At 56.7% G+C, this 25,242-nt stretch overlaps 1 protein-coding gene across 2 annotated transcripts; it reads left to right on the top strand.

The window, feature by feature from the left end:
- The first annotated feature begins 11,202 nt into the window (after positions 1–11,202).
- Positions 11,203–22,947, top strand: MFGE8 (milk fat globule EGF and factor V/VIII domain containing). Of its 2 annotated transcripts, XM_004455222.5 has the most exons (9): positions 11,203–11,354; positions 13,773–13,898; positions 14,214–14,345; positions 16,297–16,478; positions 16,896–17,051; positions 17,709–17,853; positions 21,200–21,384; positions 22,382–22,537; positions 22,659–22,947. In XM_004455222.5, exons 1-9 carry the CDS (start codon positions 11,282–11,284, stop codon positions 22,800–22,802), a joined length of 1,299 nt encoding a protein of 432 aa, XP_004455279.1. In that variant the 5' UTR covers positions 11,203–11,281; the 3' UTR covers positions 22,803–22,947. The 2 variants fall into 2 exon arrangements, with proteins under 2 accessions (XP_004455279.1, XP_058150648.1); XM_058294665.2 differs by lacking the exon at positions 13,773–13,898 and having other exon boundaries at positions 11,224–11,354.
- The last annotated feature ends 2,295 nt before the right edge of the window (positions 22,948–25,242 follow it).

Here is a 25,242-nt window from a genome sequence, read left to right as displayed (position 1 = left end):
CAGAAGAAATTGTAGCATTGAAGTGGAGAAAGTGACCACAGTAGTTGCTGAGGGCAGGGAGAGGGAAGAAGAGATGTGATGTGGTAGCATTTTGGGGACTTGGAGTTGTCCTAAATGATATTGCAGGGTCAGATGCTGGACTTTATATATCCTGCCTTAACCTACTGAATGTACTGGGGGAGAGTGTGAATTACAGGGTAAACTATTATCTATGTGGTGCAGCAGTGCTCCAAAATGTGTTCACCAAGTGTGAGGAGTGTGCCACAATGATGGAGGAGATTGTTGGTGTGGGAGGAGTGGGGTGGGTAGAAGGGAACCTCATATTATTTAATGTAACTTTTTTGTGTGTGAAGTATATATTTTAAAAAAATACAATTTACAAAAATGATGGGGTAGGGGTGGAGAGTGGGGTATATGGGAACGTCTTATGTTTTTTATGTTTTTTTTATGTAACATTCTTTGTGATCTATTAACTTCAATTTTAAAAGTGTTAAAAAAAAAAAAAAAAGGAAAAGAAAAAATATGAGAACAAAACACACTTTAGCTCCTTCGGACCTGGCCCTGAGCAGGCCTCTGAGAAACCTGAGGGTCAGAGAAGTGACGTGACTTGCCCAAGGTTCTCCCAGGGGTCTCAGTGGCCAGGAGAGCTCTGGAGCCTCACAGGGTCCCCGTGTTTAGAAGGGCCCTGTGCTTGGGTTAACACTCTGCCGCTGCCGTCTTAAATTTCTTAATTTTTGCACAACGGACTTGGCATTTTCATTTCCCACTGGACCCCATCAATGATGCAGCCAGTCCTGGTCTCCCCAAATGGCAGAGCCGGGTTCGGTCCCAGGTAGGAGGAATGAGAACGCCAGCTCCTCTCACGTCAGGTGATACCTTGAAGACTGGTAGGTACTCAGTCCACCTAGCTCCTCCCAGCCCCTTCTTCTTAAAGCTTCTGGGGAGCAGGGGCAGGGATGGGAGCTGAGCAGTGGAAATGAAGCAGGTGAGTGAGATAGGGAATCAATCGATGGATCTGGAATCTGGCAAGAAGTCCACATGGACATCAGTCACCCCCAGGATGGCTGCTGGAAGACCCCCACCCCCAAGATTCTGCTATCCAGAACAAAGACTTCTTCTGGAAGCCAGGAGAAGCCCTGGATATTCCCCAAGGACTTTATCTTGGGCCCTCACTGGAGAATTAATGGGTGGGGTAATCAATCAAACCAGCAAACAGCTGGAACTCCTCCCCTGCCATTAGCAAAGGGGTGGAATAATTAACAGTTTAAAAAGGCAGGTACAAAGTCTAAGTGTGCTCTCGTGCTCTCTTTCTCTTGCCCCTGTACTCATTCTTTCCTTCTGCGCACTACTCTCGCCATTTTTCCTCTGCCATGTGGTCACACAAGTAAACCTGGGCATTTATAATCTATAATGAGAAATTGTAGCCTGTAAATCAGCCTACTTTATCACTTTTCACCCACTTCCTCTCTACCTAGGATCCCTGCTCTGTTATTTTTTCCCATTTCTCGTCCCTCCTTGCCTGAATAAATTACCGGTCTAACTCACCCAGCGCGCTCTTGAAATTCGTTTCTGCAGCATAAGCCAAGAACCTAAATGGGAAAGTAGATTGGCTCAACAGATAGAGCATCCATCTACCACATGGGAGGTCCAGGGTTCAAACCCAGGGCCTCCTGACCAGTGTGGAGCTGGCCCACGCGCAGTGCTGATGCGCGCAAGGAGTGCCCTGCCACGCAGGGGTGTCCCCGTGTAGGGGAGCCCCATGTGCAAGGAGTGCGCCCGGTAAGGAGAGCCGCCCAGTGCAAAAAAGTGCAGGCTGCCCAGGAGTGGCGCTGCCCACACAGAGAGCTGACACAGCAAGATGATGCAACAAAAAGAGACAGATTCCTGGTGCGGCTGACAAGAATACATGCGGACACAGAAGAACACACAGTGAATGGACACAGAGAGCAGACAACCTGGGGTGGGGGGGGAAGAGGTGAGAAATAAATATCTTAAAATATCTTAAAAAAATATCTTAAAAGCAAAAACAAAAACACAAACTGCTTAAAAAAAAAAAAAAAAAGAACCTAAATGAAATCCGGTAACAGAAACACAGAGGCTCAGCCTTCCCCGCGTGCCTGCTGAAGGGAAGCCCCCTTTTCTCTGCCTGGGCTGCCCACCTAGCGCTGACGATTTTCACGTTTATCTCCAAAGAGCCACTCACCCAGCCAGCTTTATTCCCACCACCGAGATGCCTCCCAGGGCGCCTCGTTTTGCATGCCCAAACAAAGATCACCGGAAGAATGAACCTTAGCACCCGCTCCGCCCCCAGACTGACGCAGGAGGGCCACCCTTGACTGAGAAAGCCCTGGAGCCTCTACAAGTGGTAATTTCACAGCTTCAGCCGGGTCTTTGTGTGCGCAGCTGAGAGTAGCCTGTGTTGAGCCCAGGGCCCTTTCTTATTCCTTGCGGGCCTGAGGGGCTGGGGGCGGGGTGGGTGAGTCGTGGAGAGCCTGTGCTGCAAATTTACAGCGCCCCAAGGAGAAGGCCCTTTCTTCCTTAAGGGGTAGGAGGTGTTACCGCCGAGAAGTACGTTTGCCCTTTGGAAATACGGGAATATTGGATTCAACCATTATAAGCGGGATTATTGGAAAAACGAACAGACTTTTCTGGAACTCACTTTGCTGGTGAGGCTTTGAAAAGGTCTGGATTTGGGATGCCAAAGCTACCCTTGGCCAAAGGCTGCCGCGGTGCCTGGCAGGAGCCCCCCACCCCCCACCCCCGGGCGTTGGTCTAGATTTTACATTCTAGAAAGACAATAATAGACTCTAGAATTTAGATTCTTGATAGCCAAATGGCTTAGACTTGGGCAATGTGCTGGGGGGAGAGTGGAGTCTGGCTCAAGCTGACACAGGAGGCGCAGCTGCTTGGCACACGTCACCTGGCAGGTGAGAGCTGGAGGTGGGCTCCACCGCCAGGTCCTTCGGCTCCCAGGCTTTCTGGGTGACACCCCGCTGCCCGGTCTCAGGGGAGAGAAACCTTGGCTTAGGAGACAGAGCAGGGCCCCAGGCAGGGGAGACGGCTGGCTGGTTGGCGTGTCAGGGCTGCAGGCCTTCGGGAGAGGGGACATTAGGAGGGGAGGGCCTCAGCAGAGCCACGAGGGGAGGACAGTGGCCAACAGGAGCCCTGACTGGAGTACAGAAAATCACATAAAGCAACCTCAGAATTCGACCAGCCCCTTCGGTTTCAGCGAGAAAACCCTTAATATTTTTAAACTGAGGGCACATTTATTCCCCAGCCCTGGCCCCGGCCCTTGGCCCCTGGCTGGGAAACAAAAGGGAGCTGTTGGGTTGTCGCGCCTGGGATGTTTGCTCAGAGCGCCTGGGTGGGGAAACGGGGAACCGGCTTGGAGGGTGGGAGCGTGGGACGCCAGTCTGGTCTGTGGGGCTCCCTGATGCCAGCTTTCCCGAGTGCTGGAAAGCACGGGAGGAGGGGCTGGGCGTCCTCCACCCTCCTCCTCAACCGAGCTGGGCCCTGCGGGCAAATCATCACACACTCGCACGCCGAGGCGGAGCGGACCTCAGGCCTCCAGGCTCCCCTGCCCCAATCACACTGCCCTCCTGACACAGGGTCTCCGCTTACAGCCCTCTAAGGCTTGTTTAGGGACTGGAGAGAAGAACCTAAAACCCCGTGGCCAGGGAACCCCGCCTGGAAACTCCCTGCGGGAAAGAGCCCCCCTGGAAGGCTGCGGGAAGAACCCTGTGAAGATTCTCCATTTGAAATGACATTTTGTCCCAGATACTCTCAAGGGGCCTGAGAACTGGACCCCCGCCCCGGGGGAATTGACGGGTGGGGTAATCAATCCAAACAGCCAAGAGCTGTTCCCCTCCCCAAACATTAGCAAGGGGAGGGATAATTACGGTTTAAAAAGTAAGCACTCAAGCAAAATCTCTTTCTTTCTTTGCCTGGCGTAGCCTCCAGCCACACCTGGGAGTGCAGAACCCTGTTATTTCCTCCCATTTCTCTTCTCTTCTCCCATTTCCTTAATAAACTACTGGTCTACCTAAACCTGCACATTCTTAAATTCTTTTCTGTACCTCCCCAGGCTGCCCTGGGGGATGTGTAGCACTGATCCCCGGAGCACTCTCTTGCCTTCCCTGCCTTGTGCTTTCCCATCACCTCCACAGCCTGCCTCTGGCTCTACCCCCTGCGTAGTCACGTCATTCATCCCACAGGGATTTTCGGGGTGCCCCCCCCTCCCCAGTGCTGGGCACGCTGCCTGTCCTGGGGCTAAGGCACTCACCTGGCGGAGGGGAAGGAGACCAGCCACCAGCAATTTATTTCAATAAAAGACACCACCTTCCGCTTGGTTGCTGTCTTAGTTTCCTAGGGCTGTGTAACAAAACGTCACAAAGGAGGAGGCTTAAAACCACAGAAATGGACTGTCCATGGCTCCGGAGGCAGGACTCTGAACTCAAGGTGTCGGTGGGCCACGCGCCCCCCTGATGCCTCTAGGGAGGTGCCTCTTTCTTGGCAGCCCTTGGCTCATGGCACTCTGCCCCAGGCCGTCTTTATTTTTGCCCAAATTTCCTCCTCTTATAACGATTCCTGCCATATTTGATGAAGGCCCCCCTCCCCCTCCCCCGCGATCCTGGCACGGCCTCAGTTTAACTTGCCTAATTCCTTCTGTAACCACCCTACGCCCAAAGGAGGCCACATTCTGAGGTTCTGGGCTGTAGGACTTGAACAGATTTGGGGGCAGGGGAGAGAGGGGACACGGTTCAATCCACAAGAGTTGCTCAAGTCAGAACCTTGATGTTACCCTGATTCCTTTCTTGCCCAACCCCACATACTCTCTCCACCAGCAAGTCTTGTTGGCTCAACTTCCAAAATATAGCTGGTCATCCTGTTCCCTGCCCAAGCGCCCAGTGTCTCTTTCCTGGCTACTGCAGTAGCCTCCTAACGGGTCTCTTTCCTCCCAAAACAGAGCAGCCAGAATCATCTTGCAAGAGCCGTGTCACTCTTCTTAAAGTCCTTCAACAGAAACTTTTTTCTTTACCTCCAACTTTAATTAGAATAATGAATTTATAATAATTGGTTTATAAATCTAATAACCATAAAATACATGTGTAGTTTTTTTCATTTTTCACATAATATATTTCACTCATAATAGGCCAATCATTCTGTATTTATCCTTTTGTGTCTGGCTTGCTTCGCTCAATCTCTAGGTTCATCCATGTTGTCATATGTTTCATGACTTCATTTCTTCTTACCACTGCGTAATATTCTATCACGTGTATACACTACAATTTATCCATTCATTATCCTTCAATAGAATTTGAATAAGGGAAACCTTTCAGCAAGTATAGCCTATATTGAAAACATGACACAAATCACACATGTCCACTGCGGTGAATTTTCACGAAGTGAACATACGGGTAGGTAGCCCCTAGATGAAGAAACAGAACCTTTCCAGGCCCCTGGAAGTTTCCTGTGTCCCTACCAAGTCCCTAGCCTTCCACCAGGAATAATCACTATTCTGACTTCCAAACCAAAGATTAGTTTTGATTGCTTTTGAACTTTTTATATATGGAATCTCATGACACACATTCTTTTGTATCTGTTTTTTTTTTTTTTTACTCAACATTGTTTGTTTACTGAGTGAACTGTAAAGAGTGTGGAATTTATTCTACGAGTGAAAAAAAAATTAAACTCATTGAAGGGATACAACCACTTTGGAGCACTGTTTGGCAGTATCTACTAAACTGGATATGTGCACATCTTATGGCCCAGCAAATGCTAGGTAAATGTGTGCACATGATCACCAAAAGATATGAACAAGAATGTTAATATCAGTCCCAAGCTGCAAACCATTATTATTGCCCCATTTTACAGATGAAGAAACTGAGGTTCAGAGAGAAGTTGCGTAACTTGCCCAGGATCATCCGGTCGGTATATGGCAGAATCAGGATTTGAACCGACTGACGAGGCCCTGGTAGGCTGCCCTGTCTGACTGTGCAGCCGTCTTGGGTACCACGCCGTCCCCCCCTTCAGTCCAGTTATGTTCCCCTTTGTTTTTTGTTTGTTTGGTTGGTTTTTCTCCAGCCATGCTTATGCCTTTCTCAGGGCCTTTTTTTTTTCCTTAAGTTTTTTTTTTTAAAGATTTATTTTATTTACTTCTCTCCCCTTCCCCCCCACCCCACCCCTGTTGTCTGCTCTCTGTGCCCATTCGCTGTGTGTTCTTCTGCATCCACTTGCATTGTCAGGTGGCAACGAGAAACTGCATCTCCTTTTTGTTGTGTCATCTTGCGCATCAGCTCTCCATGTGTGTGGTGCCATTCCTAGGTGGGCTGCGCTTTTATCATGTGGGATGGCTCTCCTTGTGGATGGGGCTCCCCCACACGGGGGCGCCCCTGTGTGGCACGGCACTCCTCGTGCGCGGTAGCACTGCTCATGGGCCAGCTCATCACACGGGTCAGGAGGCCCTGGGTATCGAACCCTGGACCCTCCATATGTTAGGCGGATGCTCTATCAGTTGAGCCACGTCTGCTTCCCTTTTTAACTTTTAAAAAATGTAAAAATAGTTCTACATTTACAGAAAAGTTACAAAGACAGTACAGAGAGTCCCTCTACAGTATATGCCTCACCCAGTTCCCCCATTGTTAACAGCTTACATGACCATATGCAAAACCAATCTTGGTGCATTATTATGAACTAAACTCCAAATTTTATACGAATTTCCCTAGATTTCCCAGGAATCTTGCCCCACACTGCATTTGGTTGTCATCTCCTCTGGTCTGTGACAGGATTTCAGACTTTATTTCTCATGACCGTGACAGTGTTGAGGGGGACTTTGTAGACCATCCCTCGATTTGGGTTTGATATTGTTTTCCTGATTCGACTGGGCTCAAGTTAAACATGAATTTTTAGAAAAAATTTCTCTCCTGTCCCCCTCCTTTGTCTGTTCTCTGTATCCATTTGCTGTGTTTTCTGTGTCTGCTTGCATGCTTGTCAGTGGCACCGGGAATCTGTGTCTCTTTTTGTTGCATCATCTTGCTGCGTCAGCAGCCTGGGCAGGCTGCACTTTTTTCGCACCGGGCGGCTCTTCTCGCGCGTGGGGCTCCCCTACATGTTGGACACCCCTGCGTGGCAGGGCGCTCCTTGCGCGCATCAGCACTGCGCGCGGGCCAGCTCACCACACGCATCAGGAGGCCCTGGGTTTGAACCCTGGACCTCCCATGTGGTAGGAGGACGCTCTATCAGTTGAGGCAAATGCGCTTCGCTAAACGTGAATTTTTATTCATGTCTTTGACTAATCCAGTATACATGGTTTATTCTAGCCTCCTTTTCCTCTTACAGATTTGGAACTTCCCTCCCCTACAGTGAGAAACCTGGCCCCCACTGTCCATTTACTTATTTGCTCAGTCTTCGCACACGCACACGGCAGTTTCAGAATTGTGAGAAAAACAGTTCTGCTGGCCAGAGGTCAGGGCTTATGTACAGCTCCCTTTTCCTTTGGCCTGATGGTCTCCAGTCAAAATGCTGTTTTCCAAAGTGACTTCGGCCAGCTCTCCCCTCCCCCACCCCCTTCGGTGAGCTTATGTCATCTATTTGTAATATGGTTAGATTGTTTTGTCACAGTCTGGGATATCCCAACATCCTGGTTGATATTTTAAAAAATTTTGCATGTTAAAGTTCACTGCGCTGTAAAGTTCTCACAAAGCATCATGCATCTACCTTTCCCAAATCACACGGAATATTTCCATCACCTAAAAATTCCCATATGTAGCTAACCACTCAACTTCCCAAACTCCTGGCAATCACTGATATGTTTCCCTACCCTACAGTTTTGTTTTTTCCAGAATGTCATATGAAAGAAGTTAAACAATACGCAGCTTTGGTCTGTCTTCTTTCACTCAGCAAAACACATTTAAGATTCATCCACATTGATATGTGAATCAACAGCTGGCTCCTTTTTTATCATGGAATCCACTGCAGGGAGGTACCAACCCCAGGTTGCGTGATTATGAATGAAGTTGCTTTAAACATCTGTGTATAGGATTTTGTGTTAACATAAGTTTTAGTTCATTTGGGTAAATACCTAGGAGTGCAATTGCCCCCAGCTCATATTGTAAGTCTACAGTTACCTTTCTAAGAAACCACCCACCTGTCTCCCAAAGTGGCTGGACCATTTTGCATTCTTGCGAGCAATGAATGAGAGTTCCTGTTGCTCTGCATCTTTGCTAGCATTTGAGATGGTCAGTTTTTTGGATTTTAGCCATTGTCATAGGTGAGCAGTGATGTTTAATCATTGCTTGAGTTTTTATTTCCTTAATGATAAATTATATTGCGCATCTCTTCGTATACTTATTTGCTAGACATATGCTGTCTTTGTTGAAGTATCTGTTCAGATCTTTTGCCCACTTTTAAAATTGAGCTGTGTGTTTTCTTCTTTTTGAGTTTTTGAGTCCTTTATATATTTGGGACACAAGTTCTTTATAAGACATGTGATTTGCAAATATTTTCTCCCAGTCTACGGCTTGTTTTAATTCTCTTACCTTTGCCTTCAAAGGGCAAACATTTTAGTTAGTTGTTTTTTTTCACATCAATTTTTTTTTCATGGCTTCTGCTTTTGGCATTGTACCTAAAAACTCATCACCAAACCTAAAGTCATATAGATTTTCTCCTGTTTAATTCTAGAAGATTTAGTTTTGTGTTTTACAGTTAGGTCTATGATCTATTTTGAGCTAATTTTGTACAAAGTGTGACGTGTATTTCTTTCTTTTTTACATATAGATATCCAATTGTTTCAATCCATTTGTTGACAAGACTGTCCTTTCTCCATTGTGTGACCATGGCATCTTTGTAAAGTCAGTTGACCTGTCGGTGTGACTTCCTGGGCTCTCTGTGGCCCTGTTCTTTTCCCAGAGCTTTTCCCCCCTTGGATCCCTGTGGTCAGGGGCTAGAAGATTGGATGTCTTTCCATTTATCTAGATCTTCATTTCTTTCAACAAGCTTTTGTAGTTTTCAGTGCACAAGTCTTGCCTTTTGCTAAGTTTATTCCTAATGTTTTATTCTTTTTGATGTTATCATAAGGGGAATTGTTTTCAAAATTGAGTTTTTGGATTTCTAGTGTCAGACTTTTGTATCCCGCAACCTTGCTGAATTCATTTATCAGCTCTCTTAATTTTTTTCTGTGCGTGGACTCTTTCCGGTTTTCTATATACAAAATCACATCACCACTAGTAGAGTTTTACTTTCCCAAGGTGGATGCCATTTATTTCTGTTTCTTGCCTAGTTAACCTGGCGAGGACGTCCAGTACAATGTTGAACAGAAGTGGCAGGAGTGGACAGCCTTGTCTTTTCCTGATCTTGGGAAGCGCCAGTCTTTCACCATTTAGCTTGTTAGCTATGGGCTTTTCAGAGACCGCCTTTATCAGGGGGAGGAAGTTCCCTTTTATTCGTAGTTTTGTTGACTTTTTATCATGAAAGGGTGTTGGATTTTATTAAAGCCTTTTTTTTTTTTAATCCTTCAAGGTTTTCCTAGGCTGTTTTGTCCTTTTGAAGAGGCTTAAGCCAGGGCCTCTGCCACCTGCTAAGCCTCTGGTCCCAACCTAGTCCTCAGCACTGTAGCAAGATGTGTGGCTGTTCTTTAATTTTTGGCTAGTTTGACTAGAGCCCCATTACTAGAATTATTTATTTGTAAAAGGAGGTAATAGTTGTGAAGCAGGCGCGTGAGATAGGGCATCAATAGACGGATCTGGAACCTGGCAGAGTCCATGTGGACGACAATCACCCCCAAGATGGCTGCTGGAAGACCCTCCCCAAGACTCTGCCACTCAGAACAGAGACTTCTGGAAGGAAACGCCCGGGATATTCCCCAAGGGCTTTACCATTGGGCCCTCACGGGGGATTGATAGGTGGGGTGATCAATCAAAACAGCAAACAGCTGGAACCCCTCCCCTGCCATTAGCAAAGGGGGGGGAATAATTAACAATTCAAAAACCAAGGCACTCACGAGCTCCACTCTCTTCTCTTGCCTCCCCCTCTCTTGACTCTGGACCCTTCCTGCCCTCAGCTTACTTCTCTCTCCATTTTTCCTCTGCCACGTGGCCGTGCAAGTAAACCTGGGCATTTATAACCTATAATGGGAGATCGTAGCCTGTAAATCAGCCCTCTTTATCATTTTTCAGCCCCTTCCTCTCTACCTGGGACCCCTGCTCTATTATTTTCTCCCATTTCTCTTCCCTCCCTACCTGAATAAATTACTGGCCTAACTCACCTGGCGCGCTCTTGAAATTCATTTCTGCAGGAAAGCCAAGAACTTAAATAAAATCCAATAACACTTGCATGTGATAAAAAAAAAAAAACACCACACAGACGCTTAAAAATTTACTGCAAAAAAAAAAAAAATCGCAACAAGCAAGTATCCCTCCCACAACCTGACCCCAAGCCCAAATTCCCTGGTTTCTTTCTCCTTCTGCAACTACGCTGCTCCTTTCTTTACCCATTCTCTAGCACTGCCTTCCTGCTACAGGGGCAGAATTGAAGAGTTGCTACTACAAGCCTTAACAGCCCACAGATCCTAAACATTTTCTATCTGGTTCTTTACAGAAAAAGTCTGCTGATTCCCTTTTAGACTATTTACCGTTTCCAAAGATGCAGCTGTGACTAGCCTTGTGCGTGTGCCCGTGGATGCAATTTTGCACAGTGAGTGTCTAATAGCATGAATTCCTGTAAATGGAATTGCTCGGTCTTGGTGTCTCGGCATTTGTCATTTTGATAGCCATGACCAAGTAGCCCTCTAGAGAAATCCGCCAATTTACACTCCTCCAGCAGTGCCTGGTTGGGCCTGTCCCCCCACATCCTCGAATTAACAAGGTGTTCATAAACTTGATCCTTGCCCACCTGATAAGGGATCCCGGTCCTCAGCGGAGCCCTGATTGGCATTTCTCTGATTATGAACACGGTTTGGCATCTTTTTGTTTAAAATGCTTTAAAATCATTTTACATTTTAAAGCCCCGGAGAAAACCTCCTGTCTCCCGAGCCCTCCCCTGCCCTGGGCTCGGGCTGGGGGCGGGGCGGGCAGGAGGGCGCGGCCGGGGCCCGCGGCGGGCGCTCGGGACCCCTGCGTTCACCCCGCTTCCCTCCCAGGCTGCCGCGCTCCGCCCCGATCTGCCCCCGGCCGGCCTGGGCGGGGCCGGCGGCCCGATGGGAGGTGCCGGGCTGCCGATTTATCCTCGCCCCGGCGGAGGAGACGGCAGAGCCCCGCCGGCCTGAGCCGCCGCCCCGGCCCGCAGCATGCCGCTTCCCCGCGCGCTCGCCGCGCTCTGCGGCGCGCTCCTCTGCGCCTCCGGACTCCTCGCCTTCTCGGGTGAGTGGATCGCGCCGCCCTCGCCCGCGCTCGCCCCTCCTCCGCGGAGCTGCTGGGAAGTTCGCCGCGGCGCCTGTTTACGAACTTGGGCGAAGTGCGGGGCCCGGCGCGGGGCCGCTGTCCCGGCGGCGCGGGGGCGGGGCGCGCGCGGGTCTCCTCTCCGCGCCCGGGGCTGGGGGGGGGTGGTGGGTGGCCAGGGATGGAGGCTCGAGGTGGCGCGGGGACCCGGGCGCCGGGGGACCCACGGCCCTCCGCTTCCCGGGAGGCGGCTTACGCACGACAAAGGAATCCGCTGTGCCGGGCCTCTCTTTGCCCATCTGTGAAATGAGGCCGCGGACTCTCGATCGGGACTTTTGTATGGGTCCGTCTTGGTCCCCCCAACTTTCTGCAGCCACGCCCGTCCCATGTTGGTCTTTGCCCGCTCTCCCCCCCACCCTTAGGTGTCGGGGCAGAGGAGGGAAGGGCTGGGGAATGGGTGGAATGGCGGGCAGCCGCTTGGAAAGGGCTGCGGGAGCTTGGAAAGGGCTGCGCCCGCAGCGGCGTCCCCTCGGTCCCGGCGTCCCCTCGGCCCGGCGGCCTTGGCGCGGCTTGATCCTGCCTGACCCTCCTCCCCCGCCTGCGCAGGCTGCCTCGGCCCGAGGCCCTTCCCTTCGCCCTGGGGCCGAAAGGGGTGCCTGTTGGGGGTGAGGGCACGTTCTCTTCGGGGACCCCCTTTCTCATGGTCTCATAGAAATGGCGTTGGCTGCCAAGTGGAGCCGAGGCCAGTCCAGACTCACCGGGATTTGGGAGCTCCTGGCCCTCCCCAGTGACCCCGAAAGGCAGCTGGGCCCTCGCGGTCCTCTTCCACACCTCCTCTCTGTCCCCCCCAATCTGAGGCGTCCCTGGGGAATTCTCTCCCAAAAAGCAGGACCCTGAAATCCCAAAGGGGGTTTTGGGAAGGCGATCTGGCTCTTCCGGGAAAGGGGGAGCACTTTGTGCAGGTGGCAGGCCCTGCCATCCCGGGGCCTGGCTCTGTGTGGACACCTCACACTGTCCCCTTTCCCCCTGGACCGCCTTGCCTTGCCCGGGAGGGGGAGTTTGGGCCGGGGAGTTGGAGGGGTTGGAGCCCGCTGGAGCAGGAGCCGGGGACTGTGGCGGCTGCCGTGCCTGCCCATGGCCTGCCTGCAGCCTCCCAGGTCAGGGAGATTAGCTGCTATTTCAAGCCAATGACTAATAGCCTGCTGGGAGCCGCCTTCTCTCCTGAGGCCGAGGGCTGGGTGGCTCATCCCTGGTGCTCCCTTCCCTGGAGCTAGGGCTGAGCCCGCGGGACTGTGGGGTTTCAGCAGGACCCTCCATCCCAGGATGGGTGACCCTGGGGGAGGAGAAGAGATTTTTCCCGTCTTCCTCCAAACGCTGGCAGGGTACCGGGCCTGGGGCAGCCTTTCTGGGATGCTTAAGCTCAGCCAGAACACCCTGGACGGCCTGGGCAGCTCCAGTGGGCTTTGGTTTGCTGTTGGCTGCCAGGGTCAAGGTGCGAGGTGGACTTTGGGAGCCCGGCCTTCCAGGGGCTCAGGTCTGGGGGTGGGGATGGGGCAGGATTCGAATTTAAAACCCAAGCGCTTATCTTCCCCGCAGCGCGCTCCTCCCCCTCCTCCCGTGGGCTGTGGGTGGCTCAGGCACCTGTCGCCCGGGTCCCCCACCAGAAGCCTGGTGTCCTCTCCAGCCCACCTTCCACCTCCGCTGTGTCCCGCAAATCCATTCATTCTCCCTGTTCCCTTTGCCCTGACGCTCCTTCTCCCCAGATGCCCGTGACAGCCTCCTGGCCGTGCTCCTGACCTTCCCCCTCACCCCTGCGGGCTGGACTTCACCCAGCGGCGGCCAGAGGGCTCTTCCTGCAGCCTCCTCACCCAAGGGGCGTCCGTCAGCGTTTCCGCAAATGGGATTTTCTTTCAACACTCTCCTTCCCAGGATGGGAAATGGCTTTCCCACTCCCACCCGGCACCTGAGCACCTCTCTGCTTTTTAATTTTTCCCTTGGTGGACAGTGGTGGGGAGGCTGGAGGAGAGCTCAGAGCCGCTGGTCTGCAGGGCACAAAGTCTAAGCGCATTCTTCCCCTCCCGGCCTGGCCCCAGCCTCCCTCTCCAGCTGCGCCTTGCTTTTCTCTAACATGCCGTGCCCACCCATGCTTCTGCTTTTCCTCATGCTCTTCCAGACCCGGTGCAGGTGTCCCCTCCTCTGGCAGAAGTCTTAACTCCAGTGGCCCCTCGTGCCGGCTTCTCTCCCAGCCTGGCGCTGCCCACCTTCTGCGTCTTTCCCTTTAGCCTCTTGGGGCCCGGGTGCGCTGATCGCTCTGTGGCAGGCCCCCGGCGGGTGCTGGTGGCTGGCCCGCAAGGGCTTCCTGAACGACGAGCTGGGCCTGAGTCAGGGCTGCCGTTGCAGGTGACATCTGTGACTCCAGTCTGTGCCTGAACGGCGGGACGTGCTTGGAGGGCACGGGCAGCGTCCCCTTCCACTGCCTCTGCCCCCACGGCTTTACAGGCCTCATTTGCAATGAGACCGAGAAAGGTACCCACCCTGGCTCTTGCCTGCGGCTCCACCTCCGGCGCCTGGTCCCAGGGTCCTCTGCCTGCTGGGCTGAGCTGTCCCTGAAGTGGGCAGGGGTCGCTGGTGTTGGCTCCTTGGCCCTTATGCGGGCCAGCTCACCTGCGTATGACTGTCCCTGGCCACAGATTGGCTGGGAACCCATTAGGCGGAGTGGGGGAGGAGGGCGAAGGAGGGAAGGGGGTCCCTGGGCTGAATTTAGGGTGAGGGCCCCTCTGCTGCCTCCTGTCCCTGTCCCCAGCTCCTGGCTGACCACCTGCCATCTGCTCTCCTTCCCAGGTCCCTGTGACCCCAATCCCTGCCTACACAATGCTGAATGCCAGGTGGTTGAAGGCACCACGCGAGGGGATGTCTTCACCCAGTACATCTGCAGGTGCACCCAGGGCTACATGGGCACCCACTGTGAAGTCGGTGAGTGTCCAGGGCTGCCCGCTCCCAGGGGCAGACGCTGTGGCGCAGGCCTGGGGGCACGTGCCACGGGCTGGCCTTGCTTGCTGTGTCAAGGCTTCTCTGGGCAGCTGGAGGGTGGGATAGAGCCTCTGAGGCCAAGCGGGGAGAAGGGGCCCTTTCGCCCCTCCCCAGGCTTCTTTCTGCCTGGGCCTTTCCCGGGGGCTGCGGACCAGGCCCAGATGTCACTCCAGGGACGCTGGACGTGGGAATGTGGCGTCCTGGGACAAGCTTTAGGATTTTTCTACCCAGAGGGGGAAATAAGCATTCTACGTCCTTTAGGGCTCGGGAGGGTCTGAGAGCTGCTGGCTCCTAGTTAAACTCTGGCCTTAACGCAGAGCTTGGGCGGGACGGAGAGTTCCAGGCCGCAGGTGGGCTGTCCACTCGCAGCCGGGCTGTCCGAGCCCTGGTGTGTGCCGAGGCGCTGACCCCGCCGTGGCTGCTCGGCTGTGACTCTCCACGCAGTCCTCCCTCCCAGCCCAGCTGGAGGCCCTCCCACCCTGTCCTCCTAACCAGACAGGGTGGCCGGGTGCAACCAGGCCCGGGCGTCCCCTGGTTTCCACCGCCCAGCGGGCCAGGCTGCTGAGCATCTCAGGCAGGGGGCCAGTTAAGTCCTTCAGGCAGATGCAGAATGAACTTGACGTTGGCTGACTTTACTGAAGGAGGAGGCAACGCTGGGGCCAGCCGGGTCCTGGGGGCGGCGAGTAAAGGGCTGGAATGGTCTTTACTCCGAGGAGGTGGCACTGGGGCCCCGTGCCTTGGGCTCCGGGGTGAGGTCAAATGTGTTTGAGAGGCTGGATGTTTGGGGGCATGTGTGCTGGGGTGTCGTTCGGGCAGCGCGGGGTGGGACTGGGTGGGCCGGCCGGTGACTGGGCTGGGAGCCAGGGTGAGCATGGGTGTGCGGGAGCTGGAACGAGCCGCCCAGCCCAGCCTGGGCTCCTGGGCCAGGGTCTGCCCCGGCTGCTGCCGTGGCACCGAGGCAGGAGGCAGGGACACCTTCCCTCCTTCTCTCCTTGTTAGGTGACGGGCTTCCTTGGAGTCAGCAAGGACCCCCCTGCAGGCCCAAAGAATGCATTTGGGGCCCTCGGGGTGTGGGCACAGTGGGGTGGGAGGCAGTCCTGGCGGTGGGCCTGGGTGCAGCGCTCTGCCCGTTCCGGCTGGCTCTGGCCTTGGTGTGGGCCTGGGATGCTGCAGCTGCTCTGGAAGAGGACACCTGCCCCTGGGCTCTCTGCTCGGCGGCCAGCAGGCCCCAGAGCACAGTGTGGGATCCCAGGGGGGCTGGAGGGGGGGCTCGGCGAGTCGCTGTCCTGACTCGCCTATGCCACGTCGTGGGGTAGTGGTGAGGCTGGCAGGGCCCCAGCCAGGGGCAGCTTCCCGGGCGGGAGGGGTGCGCAGTGGTGTCCACCCCACCCGAAGGCTCCTCCAGCGGGATTTTCTAGAGCAATCGAGGCAGGTTTTTTTTTTCCGGTTACGTCCTGCGCAGTGTACCCGCGTTTGCGGCCATTGAGCGTCCCTCTCCCAAGCCTCCCTCCCTCGGAGACCTGGGCTGGCAGTGGCCCTTCCCCTACCAGCACGCCCCGCACCAGAATAATGGCCACTCAATGCCCCGTGAGAACGAGGCCACCCTCCACGGCCTGGAGGGAGACCCCACCTGCCGGCCACGGCAGTCCCGTGCGGGCCACCCTGGGCGCCCGCCCCTCCGTGCCTCTGTGCCCACCTCAGCCCCACCCCTTCTCACGTGCTGTCCTCACTGTCCCCCTTTGCCCGCTCTGGGCAGAGGAACTGCGGCCAGTGGTTTGGGGTCCTCGGCGGAGGCGGCGCTGTCCTCTCGCCTCTGGGCGGCGGCCCGGCCGCTGGCACCTGCCGGGGCTGGCACCTGCCGGGTGGCCGCTGACCGCCGTCTCGCTCGCGGCAGGCTGCATCATGCCGCTGGGCATGGAGGGCGGGGCCATCGCCGACGCGCAGCTCTCGGCCTCCTCCATGCACCTGGGCTTCCTGAGCATGCAGCGCTGGGGCCCCGAGCTGGCGCGGCTGCACCGCACGGGCATCGTCAACGCCTGGAAAGCCAGCAACTACGACAGGAACCCCTGGATCCAGGTGTGCAGGAGGGCGGCCCTCGGGCGGGGCGACGAGGCGGGGGCACGGGCCGGCCTGCATTTGGGGCCCCTGGGGGAGGAGGGTCCCTGGGGTTGCCCGGGTGGCGAGGCGGCCGTTTCCCACAGTGATTGCATGCGGGAGGGAGACCCCGGTCTGGGGAGGGGCGCTTGGCACGGGTGCCACCTTGGGTCCTTGCCGTCCCTCGTGCATTCCCCCGAGCACTGACTCCAGAGCCCTGAGAGGACCAGATGAGAAGGTCTCCTCCCGGGGCAACACGCCGCCCTGGCGCTCCCCCAGAGGGCTCCACTGCCCCCTTTGTCGTGCTCGGGTTTTCCCTGCCTGGCGGGGGGAGGCGAACGAAGGGGATGGGAAAGTCCCTGGGAGAGGCGGGTGCTGCCCTCCCTGCTCCACGTCCAGGTGAACCTGCTGCGGAAGATGCGGGTGTCGGGCGTGGTGACGCAGGGCGCCAGCCGTCTGGGCAACGGCGAGTACCTGCGGTCCTACAAGGTGGCCTACAGCAGCGATGGGCGCAATTTCCAGTTCGTCCAGGATGCAGACGGGACTAGAGACAAGGTGGGCCTCCTTGGGGTCCCAAAGAAGGGGCTGCGATCAGCACCCCCTGCAGCTCCTAGCACTGTGGGAGGACCCCCCAGTGAGGGGAGGGTACCCTGGGTGATTGACCGGGAGTAGGCCTTCTGGTGCATCCTGGTTCCCAGAATTTGGGAGACCCAGACTGTGCTCACGTGCTGAGACTGGCGAGGCTCAAAAAAGGCGAAATGACATTGAGAGCATCTGTCGTGGACAGCTGGGATGCAGTCTGGGCCACCAGGGCCACTATGTACTGTTGTGCAGGTTGTACACTGCTCAAGGATACAATGGCTGAGTGGGCACCATACACAATATGGGTGTTGTACGTTTGCGTACTTCCCTCTCTTGGAAAGATGCCATAATAAATGCAGCGTCCTGAGAAAGGAGAACCTTTTCCTAATTTGCACAGAGATGCCCTGCCAGCTAGAGGTGGCCCTGTGTGGACGACGGGTTTATGCCCAGCTGCCCACGAGGGCCGAGCAGACTGTCAGAAGGGAAACCCATGTCGGAGGCTGTGGGGTGGCCCAAGGAAGAGCAGATGGCTCGGGCCCTGCAGGCGCGGCTGTCTCCAGCCTCCCAGCCCCGCCTCTCCTCTGCCTCCCAGGCAGCCCCCCGTCCTCTAATCTGCCCTTTCCTTCCCAGGTGTTCACGGGTAACGTGGACAACTATAACCTGCAGACCAACCTGTTTGAGTACCCTCTGGAGGCGCAGTACGTGAGGCTGGTCCCCGTGTCCTGCCACCGCAGCTGCACCCTCCGCTTTGAGCTCCTTGGCTGCGAGCTGCACGGTGAGTGCCTCAGGCACAGGGGCAGGAGACGCCTGCCTGAGGGTCTGCCAACCCCTGGCCCTGGGCATTGCCATTGGTTCGGGAAAAGAACACCCCCGCGAGACGTTGGCGCTTTTCAAAGTGTCCTTGCTCGTCTTGGTTGGTTCTTTGAGCTTCCGGAACACGTGGCATGAGTTGTATTTTGCAGGTGTCAGCTCCGTGAGGGCAGGCGGTTCACCTCGTTCGCTGCTGAAGCCCCGTAGCCTAGAACGGTGCCTGGATCCCAGGTGCCCCATAAATATTAGATGCACGAGCAAGGGAGCAAACGAGGAAACCGAGGCCCAGCTGAAGGATTTGTCAAGAGCACACGGCTAGTTGGAGGTGTTGAAACTTTGACTAGGTCCCTGGTCTGCTGACACCTGCCTGCTCAATACCTTTTCCCTCAAACCTCCTATGGAAGTTTCTAGGACCCCAGGCGGGTGCCTCCTGCTGCTCTTTCCAAGAGATTTCCACATGGAGAGATGGGGGCACCAGAAATGGCCAGGAAAACTCAAAGTGGAGAAGGCAGGGTGGGAGCAGACCAGGCCCAGGGGTCTCAGAGCCCCTCGGGTCCAGCTCAGCCCACTGGCGGGTCTGCCCACCCATGGCTGGGTGTTTCCCTCCCTTTGTGGCCACAGTGCCACCTGCTGGCCGCCACTGGGACTATGGGCCCACTGGCAGCGCAGCCTTTTTCCAGCCTCTCCCCCAAGCCCTGCTCTCCTGTGCCCCTTTTCCCCTCTGCTGTGTCTTCCTGTTGCACATACCACCTAGTCCCACTCTTAACTGAGTCCTGTCCTTGGCTGGGTTTATCTTTTTCTTAGTGTGAACCGAAGTCGGTGTGTTTCCTCTCCCAGGGTCACTGCCTTTTGAATCCTAATTGTGTAAGTGGGAGGAAAAGACTTTGCCTCCTGCTAAAAGGAATTTGGGGAAACTGGTAGAGGACAGAGCCAGGTCTGTGGGGGTCCCAGTCTGTTCCCCGCACTTGGAGTCCCACCGCCTGCTTTCTAGTCTGAAGCCTTTGGCTGTTGACGTGGCCTGCAGCTGACCAACCCCGGGAAGGGAGGGCCGCCCGCGGGGGCCCCACGTGGCTGACCTGTCTGCTCCCCTCGGGCTTGGCCGCTGTCTCGCCCCAGCAGGAATCCTGATTGGCAGAAGGTGCACGTGGGCGTGTACGTGTGTGTGCGTGCACACATATGTGTGTGCATGTGTGCACATGCATGGGGCCAAGGTCTGGTGTTCTTGGGATTCCACTTTGCAGGTGTGCAGTAATCTTCATGAATTTATTTAATTGAGCATATACTTAGTAAGATAGTTATTGAGCTCCTACCGAGAGCCTGGCAGTAGGAAACAATACCTGTGAGATCTTGGACCACATACAGCTTGCATTCTAGTGAGGACCCAAGACAAACAGGAAATAAAAGAAAGCTAGGAGCTACAGAGGAAAAGCTAGAGAGGGCAAGGGAAGGGGCAGCTCAGGGAGGCTGCGCCGGGATGACCTTTCAGTGCAGGCTTGAGTGATAAGGAGCCAGTGTTGGGAGGAGCTTGGAAAGAGCTTTCTGGGGTGGAGGGAGCGGCAGTGCAAAGGCCCTGAGGCATGCTGGAAGGAAGGAGGAAGGTCAGTGGAGCTGGAACCCAGGGAACGTCGGGGAGGAGCTGGGCGATGAGGCTGGAGAAGTGGACGGGGCCGGACCAGGCAGGGGCTTGGGGACCATTTCAGGGGGTTAGGTCTTTATCCTCAGAACGAGGGGCAGCCCTTTTGGGGGGTGCTAACAGGACATGATGAGCTGTTGGAGTCTCGGCTCCGTGGAGAATGGGGCAGAGGGCTGTTGTGTACGAGAGAGGAGACTAGGGAGTGTCGCACAGTTGTCTGGTTGAGAGGTGGTGATGGTTTGGGTCAGGGTGGGTGGAGTCACTGGACGGGGGCGGTCAGAGCCGTCTACGCCAAGCGTGGTCTACAGACCAGCGTGTTAGTATCACCTGGGAGCGTCCCGGGAATGCGGACTCCCAGCGCTGTCCTAGCAACAGGGTTCTCATTTTAATAAGGTCCCCGGGTGACTGGGGAGAAGCATGGCTGTGCTTCCTCATCTTACAGGTGGGGAAACTAGGGCCCGAGAAGGGACGGGATCTCCCGGGGCTGCGTCGCCAGTGATGGAGCTGGCCTCCGGGGCCTGTTACCCCGCAGGGTGCCTGATTTTGTGGGGAGGCCCAGAAATGAGGGGAACAGGAACTGCTGGAAGCAGGTGATCCGTTGCAGATCACTTCCAGCACGCTGACGGTCTCTTTGACGGGCCTCGGGGCCCCCCAGGTCTGCCGCCAAGAGAGCAGCCACCCCCCAGCCCCAGAGCGCTGCTCCTGGTGGGAGGAGGCAGGTGGGTCCTGGTGCCTGGTGGAGATGGGGCACACGGTGGGGGGTCAGCAGCACACCCGGTGGCAGGTGTCTTTAATGCACAGGATGCCAGGCGGTGGCAGGTGTCTTTAATGCACAGGATGCCAGGCGCTGCAGAGCCGTAGATGTAAAGAGCCATGTCACGGCACCTGCTCCCTCCCCAAACTCCCCAGAGGGACAAGGAGTTGCCAGTGGGGCTTCCGCCAGGCCTGTGGGGTTTTATCTCCTGCCCATCCCCGATCTGGGCATGCGCAGGCCGTCGAGCAGGCGTGGATAAGCGGTGTGACCCGACACCCGTGTTCCCGGGCGTTTGGGGCCGGCGGAGGGGACAAGGGCAGCTTCTCAGGAGCAGCCCTCACCCCCTGACACAGCACCCCGAGAACACCTATGGGGTGTGCAGGCCCTCCCGGAGGCACCGCTCGGCCTCAGTTTCCTCGGTAGGATGGGACTGCTGATACTGACTTCATACAGCTCTTGTGCCAGCTTAAATGATTGAAGTCAGCGTGGGATCAGACCGCATGGTGATGGGCGGTTGGTTACGTTCTTGCCAATCTTCCCAGAGTGAAAGCAGAGGAGGAAGGACCTGCCCGGGAGAGGCTTCCTGGAGGAGGTGTCCTGCAAGTCAGGGCCTTGAAGGGGGGCGGCAGGAGGGCGAGCAGGGGCTGCCCTGGTGGGCGGGAGCTTTGAGTGATCCGCGAGGGGCGTGTCAGGTCTGCGGGTGGGAGCCGAGACCAGGCGGCAGAGGAGAGGACAGAGGGAGGTGGTGGGCAGTGGGGAAGGAGGGCAGGTGCTTCTGCAGGGTGGAGGGAGCGTCCGTCTGTCTCCATGAGGATGTCGGCAGCCGACCGGGATCCTCTGTTCCTCCCCTCCATTCCCTCTTCTCGTGCGCCCTCCTCCTCCGGGAGGCCGTGGGCCTCTGCCTGACGCCCCCCTCGCCGGCAGGGTGCTCGGCCCCGCTGGGCTTGAAGGACAACCGCATCCCTGACCGATACATCACGGCCTCCAGCACCTTCAGGACCTGGGGCCTGAGCGCCTTCAGCTGGTTTCCCTTCTACGCGCGGCTGGACAAGCAGGGCAAGTTCAATGCCTGGACTGCCCAGAGAAGCGACACGCAGGAGTGGCTGCAGGTGGGCACGGCCTCCCGAGATGTGGGGCCGGCGGGGCCCCCGGGTCTTCAGTGAACTATCCCCCCCCAGAGGGCGTTTCTGAAAAGCCCTGTTTTCCCCTGGCTTTCCTCTTTCTTCCCATGGGACCCCCCTGTCCTCTGATCCTTGGGCTCCAGGGCCCGGGAGAGAGAGGGAGCTTAGCGCTGCTGCTTCCACCAAGGATCCGGGGCAGAGAAAGGACGTGCGTGCGTGCAGGGGTCGAACCACCCCCGTCGTGTGCGTGTGCGTGCGTGTGCGTGTGTGTGTCGGCTGCCCCGGGGTGGACAGCCGGCAGGGTAGAAGAGGGGCTTCGGACCCAGGCCTCTCGGGACCCCTGCCTGGGCAGAGACGCGTGTGCTCTGACGCAGTGTCCGAGAGCCCTTGGACTTCGCTGAAACCGGGAAACACACTGAGTTAGGGGAAACTGGAACGTCACCTCATTTCCTATGTGAGGAGACTGAGCCCCAGCATGGTTGGGGGTGGCCTGGGCCCACCTGCTGCTGGGCAGTGAGCCGGGGGTGGGGCCTGGGACTTGGGGCCGCTGGTCTAGGGCAGCCGGCAGGTGCCCGGGGACGGTGGGGGCTGGGGGGTGGGGGCACGCCGTGGCGTTGGGGTGCTCGAGTGGCAGCCTGCCTCGGGCTCCCGAGGGACCCGGGTGGGGCTGCAAGCAGCCCTGCGGGGGACTTCTGGGGCCGTCCCTGCTCACGGCTTGTGGCCCCCCTGCCCCTGTTCCCATCCGGCCCCCCGTGCAGGTGGAGGCAGGGCTCGGCAGGGCCCTGAAATCTGAGCGTCATCGCAGTGACGCACTAGCACCACGCCTGGCAAAGGAGGCAGAGTGATGTAGGCCCGTATCATAGCTGAGGAAACTGAGGCTTGGCCGGGTGGCCCGAAGCTAAGACTCGAGCCCCAGCACGTCCGCCTCTTGCCACCTCATTCGAGATGGGCGCAGGAAAGAAAACGTGGTTTGTGTCTCCCCAAGATCTTCCTGGGCTCCCCGATGCGACTGACGGGCATCATCACCCAGGGGGCCCGTGACTTCGGCCACAACCAGTTCGTGGCGGCCTACAAGGTGGCCTACAGTGATGACGGCAAGAACTGGACCGAGTACAAGGAGAGCGGGGCCACCGAGAGCAAGGTGGGTGCCTGCCCTGCCCCCCCTCGGCCCGCCACCCCTGGGGCACCCCGCGCGCCTGACCCCAGGCCCTCGGGCTTGGGTCCTGGCTCTGGGGCCCTCCTGATTCCTCCCCTGCTTCCAGATCTTCCCCGGCAACTTCGACAACAACTCGCACAAGAAGAACGTGTTCGAGATGCCCTTCGAGGCCCGCTACGTCCGCATCCTGCCCGTGGCCTGGCACAACCGCATCACCCTGCGGGTGGAGCTGCTGGGCTGCCCGGTGTAGGCCCGGCAGGCTGCGCGGGCGTAGCCGCGGGAGGGGCCGCGGGGTGGGGGAGGCGGTGGGTGGGCCGGGTGGGGGACCTCGGTGCTGGTTCTTCACCCCAGGGTACACAGGCAGCTTCCAAAATATATTTATATTCTCCACTGGACCTTGTGCCTCATTGCTTTGTCGTAATGGTGGCTTGTGCGGGACCCTCTCTGCTCTTGCCTGTGCAGGGGACCTTGGGAGGTGGCGCGTGGGTGGGGCAGTGCAGGCCAGGGCCCTGGAGTCCTGGGCTGGCAGGCAGAGGAGGGACTGGGAAGGGCTGGTGAAAACACTTTTGTATCCGGGGGCCTTGGGATACAAGATGAATTTCCTGGGCCGAACTTCAGGAGCCGTGATGTGCTACACGCGGGCACCTCTGGGCAGCAGGGCTGGTCCCTGCCAAAGGGAGGGCGTAGGTTTGCTGGAACCTCATTAGGCAGACCAGGCTGGAAGTGGCTCCTTCTTGAGGGCTGCCGTTGCCAGGGCTCCTCCAGCAGGGACAGAATAAAAGGTGCAGGCGAGGGAGCCTTGGTGGGAACTGAGATGTGGGGCTCCTCGCCCTGAGGGTCCTTTGGCCCCTCGTTCTTCTCTCAAAGCCCTTCTTGGAGCTGCGTGGATCGGGTTTGGAATCTATCTTTGAGGGCAGCTGCTGGCCTCGGGATATCCTTCTGGGAGCATTTCCTACCCCAGCTCTGTCCTGGCCTCCCTGGGACTCGGTGGGCGGTGGGGGCGGCTCTGGGATGGCGCTGCCTCCCCAGGAACTAACTAGTCTGAGCCACACTGGACCCCAGGAATCCTGCACAGGGAAATTCAGAGTGCCCAGGGGCGTCCCGGCCCACCTCCCTCCGTAGTCGGCTGGCCCCTGCCTGGTGGTGGTGCTGAGCACTTCCTGTGGGCTGGTCTCAGATGACTGGCCCTGTGGGCCGCTGGGCAGTGGTCATGAGGCCCCCCCTGGCCCAGGTGGACTCTCAGCCCCTCCCCCCTTTCCACCTCTGCAGCCTCTGCACTTCCTTTTTTTTAAAGATTTACTTTTTACTCCCCCCCCCCCACCCCCCGTTGTCTGCTCTCTGTGTGCATTCTCTGTGTTCTGTGTCTGCTTGCATTCTTGTCAGTGGCACTGGGAATCTATGTCTGTTTTTGTTGCGTCATCTTGCTGCGTCAGCTCTCTGTGTGCGGTGCCACTCCTGGGCAGGCTGTGCTTTTTCCATGCGGGGTGGCACTGTTTGCACGTGGGGCTCCCCTACGCTTCCTGTGTGGCCAGGCACTCCTTGCGCACATCAGCACTGCACGTGGGCCAGCTTCACATAGGTCAGGAGGCCTGGGGTTTGAACCCTGGACCTCCCATGTGGTAGGCGGACACTCTTATCAGTTGAGCCAAATCTCTTCCCCCATCTGCAGTTTTAACGCCTTCCCCCAGCCTGCAGGGGCTGCAGTCTTCCATGAAGGCCCCCCCTGGGATGCTATCTGGGGACTAGTCACCCCTTCACTCCTGACACTTTCTCCTCTCCTGGGTGTTTCCCTTTTTCCCTTTTTACTCCTGACCACAGCCCCGGGAGCCGGCGCTGTCTTCCTGCTGGTGGACCCCGGCTGGCACCCCGGACTCACCTGGTTGTAACAAAGCCCACCTCCCCTGCAGCCCTCCTGCCCACCCCGCACTTCGGCCATCAGCGCCGGGACCTTTGGACCCTGCCAGGAGCTCGGTGGCCTTTCCATCTTGAAAAGAGCAGAGGGATTAGGAGCTCGGAGTCTCCCGTCAGACCATGTGTGTTCAAATCTGCCTCCAGGTGACCTGGGGGGGGTCACCCTCCTGGGCCCCAGTTCCTTCACCTGTAAGAAGGACACAGCAGGACAGGCTCTGGGGCTGTAGGGGCGAAGGAGAAGATGCATGAGAGCCTGGTCTTGGGAGGTCCCCCAAACCTCGGCTGTTGTTAGAGAAGCTTGCAGAAGTTTCCGCGTTGGTCCTTGTTTATTTTCCTCCAGCCCCTCCTGCACTGAGTGGTCAGACCTGTCTCCCCTGCAGAGGAACCTGCATTGGCTTCCTTTTGCCTGCTGAGCCTGGCAGTTTACCCTCGAGAGCCTCCGCAGCTCTGTTCACTCTGTTCAGATTTGCTCTCCAGCTGGTTGTGTGTATGCAACACGCATGCAGAGGGCTGCCTTGAGGTGTGCTTTTAGGAAAAGGCCCTGGGCTCTGTGACCCCGGGGCCTTCTCCCAGCCTTGGCTGAAGGGCCTCCTGAGGATTTTCTGCAGAGGAAATACCAGGGCTGCCCGGGCCAGGGCCTCCTATTGGTCTGGGCTGGGAGAAAAAAACCCTGTCCCCTCAGCGGTGGCCTGGGAGGGGAGCTGCCCAGGCGTCTGTGCTGACAGATGTCAGGGTTCCCAAGGGAGGGCTTGGCCCCTGTGGGAGGACCAGGGGAACCT

Source organism: Dasypus novemcinctus, chromosome 3 (assembly GCF_030445035.2).
Source record: "Dasypus novemcinctus isolate mDasNov1 chromosome 3, mDasNov1.1.hap2, whole genome shotgun sequence".
Taxonomy (NCBI): domain Eukaryota; kingdom Metazoa; phylum Chordata; class Mammalia; order Cingulata; family Dasypodidae; genus Dasypus; species Dasypus novemcinctus.
The sequence above is the reverse complement of the archived record's forward strand: the minus strand, read 5'-3'. Positions and strand labels throughout refer to the sequence as shown.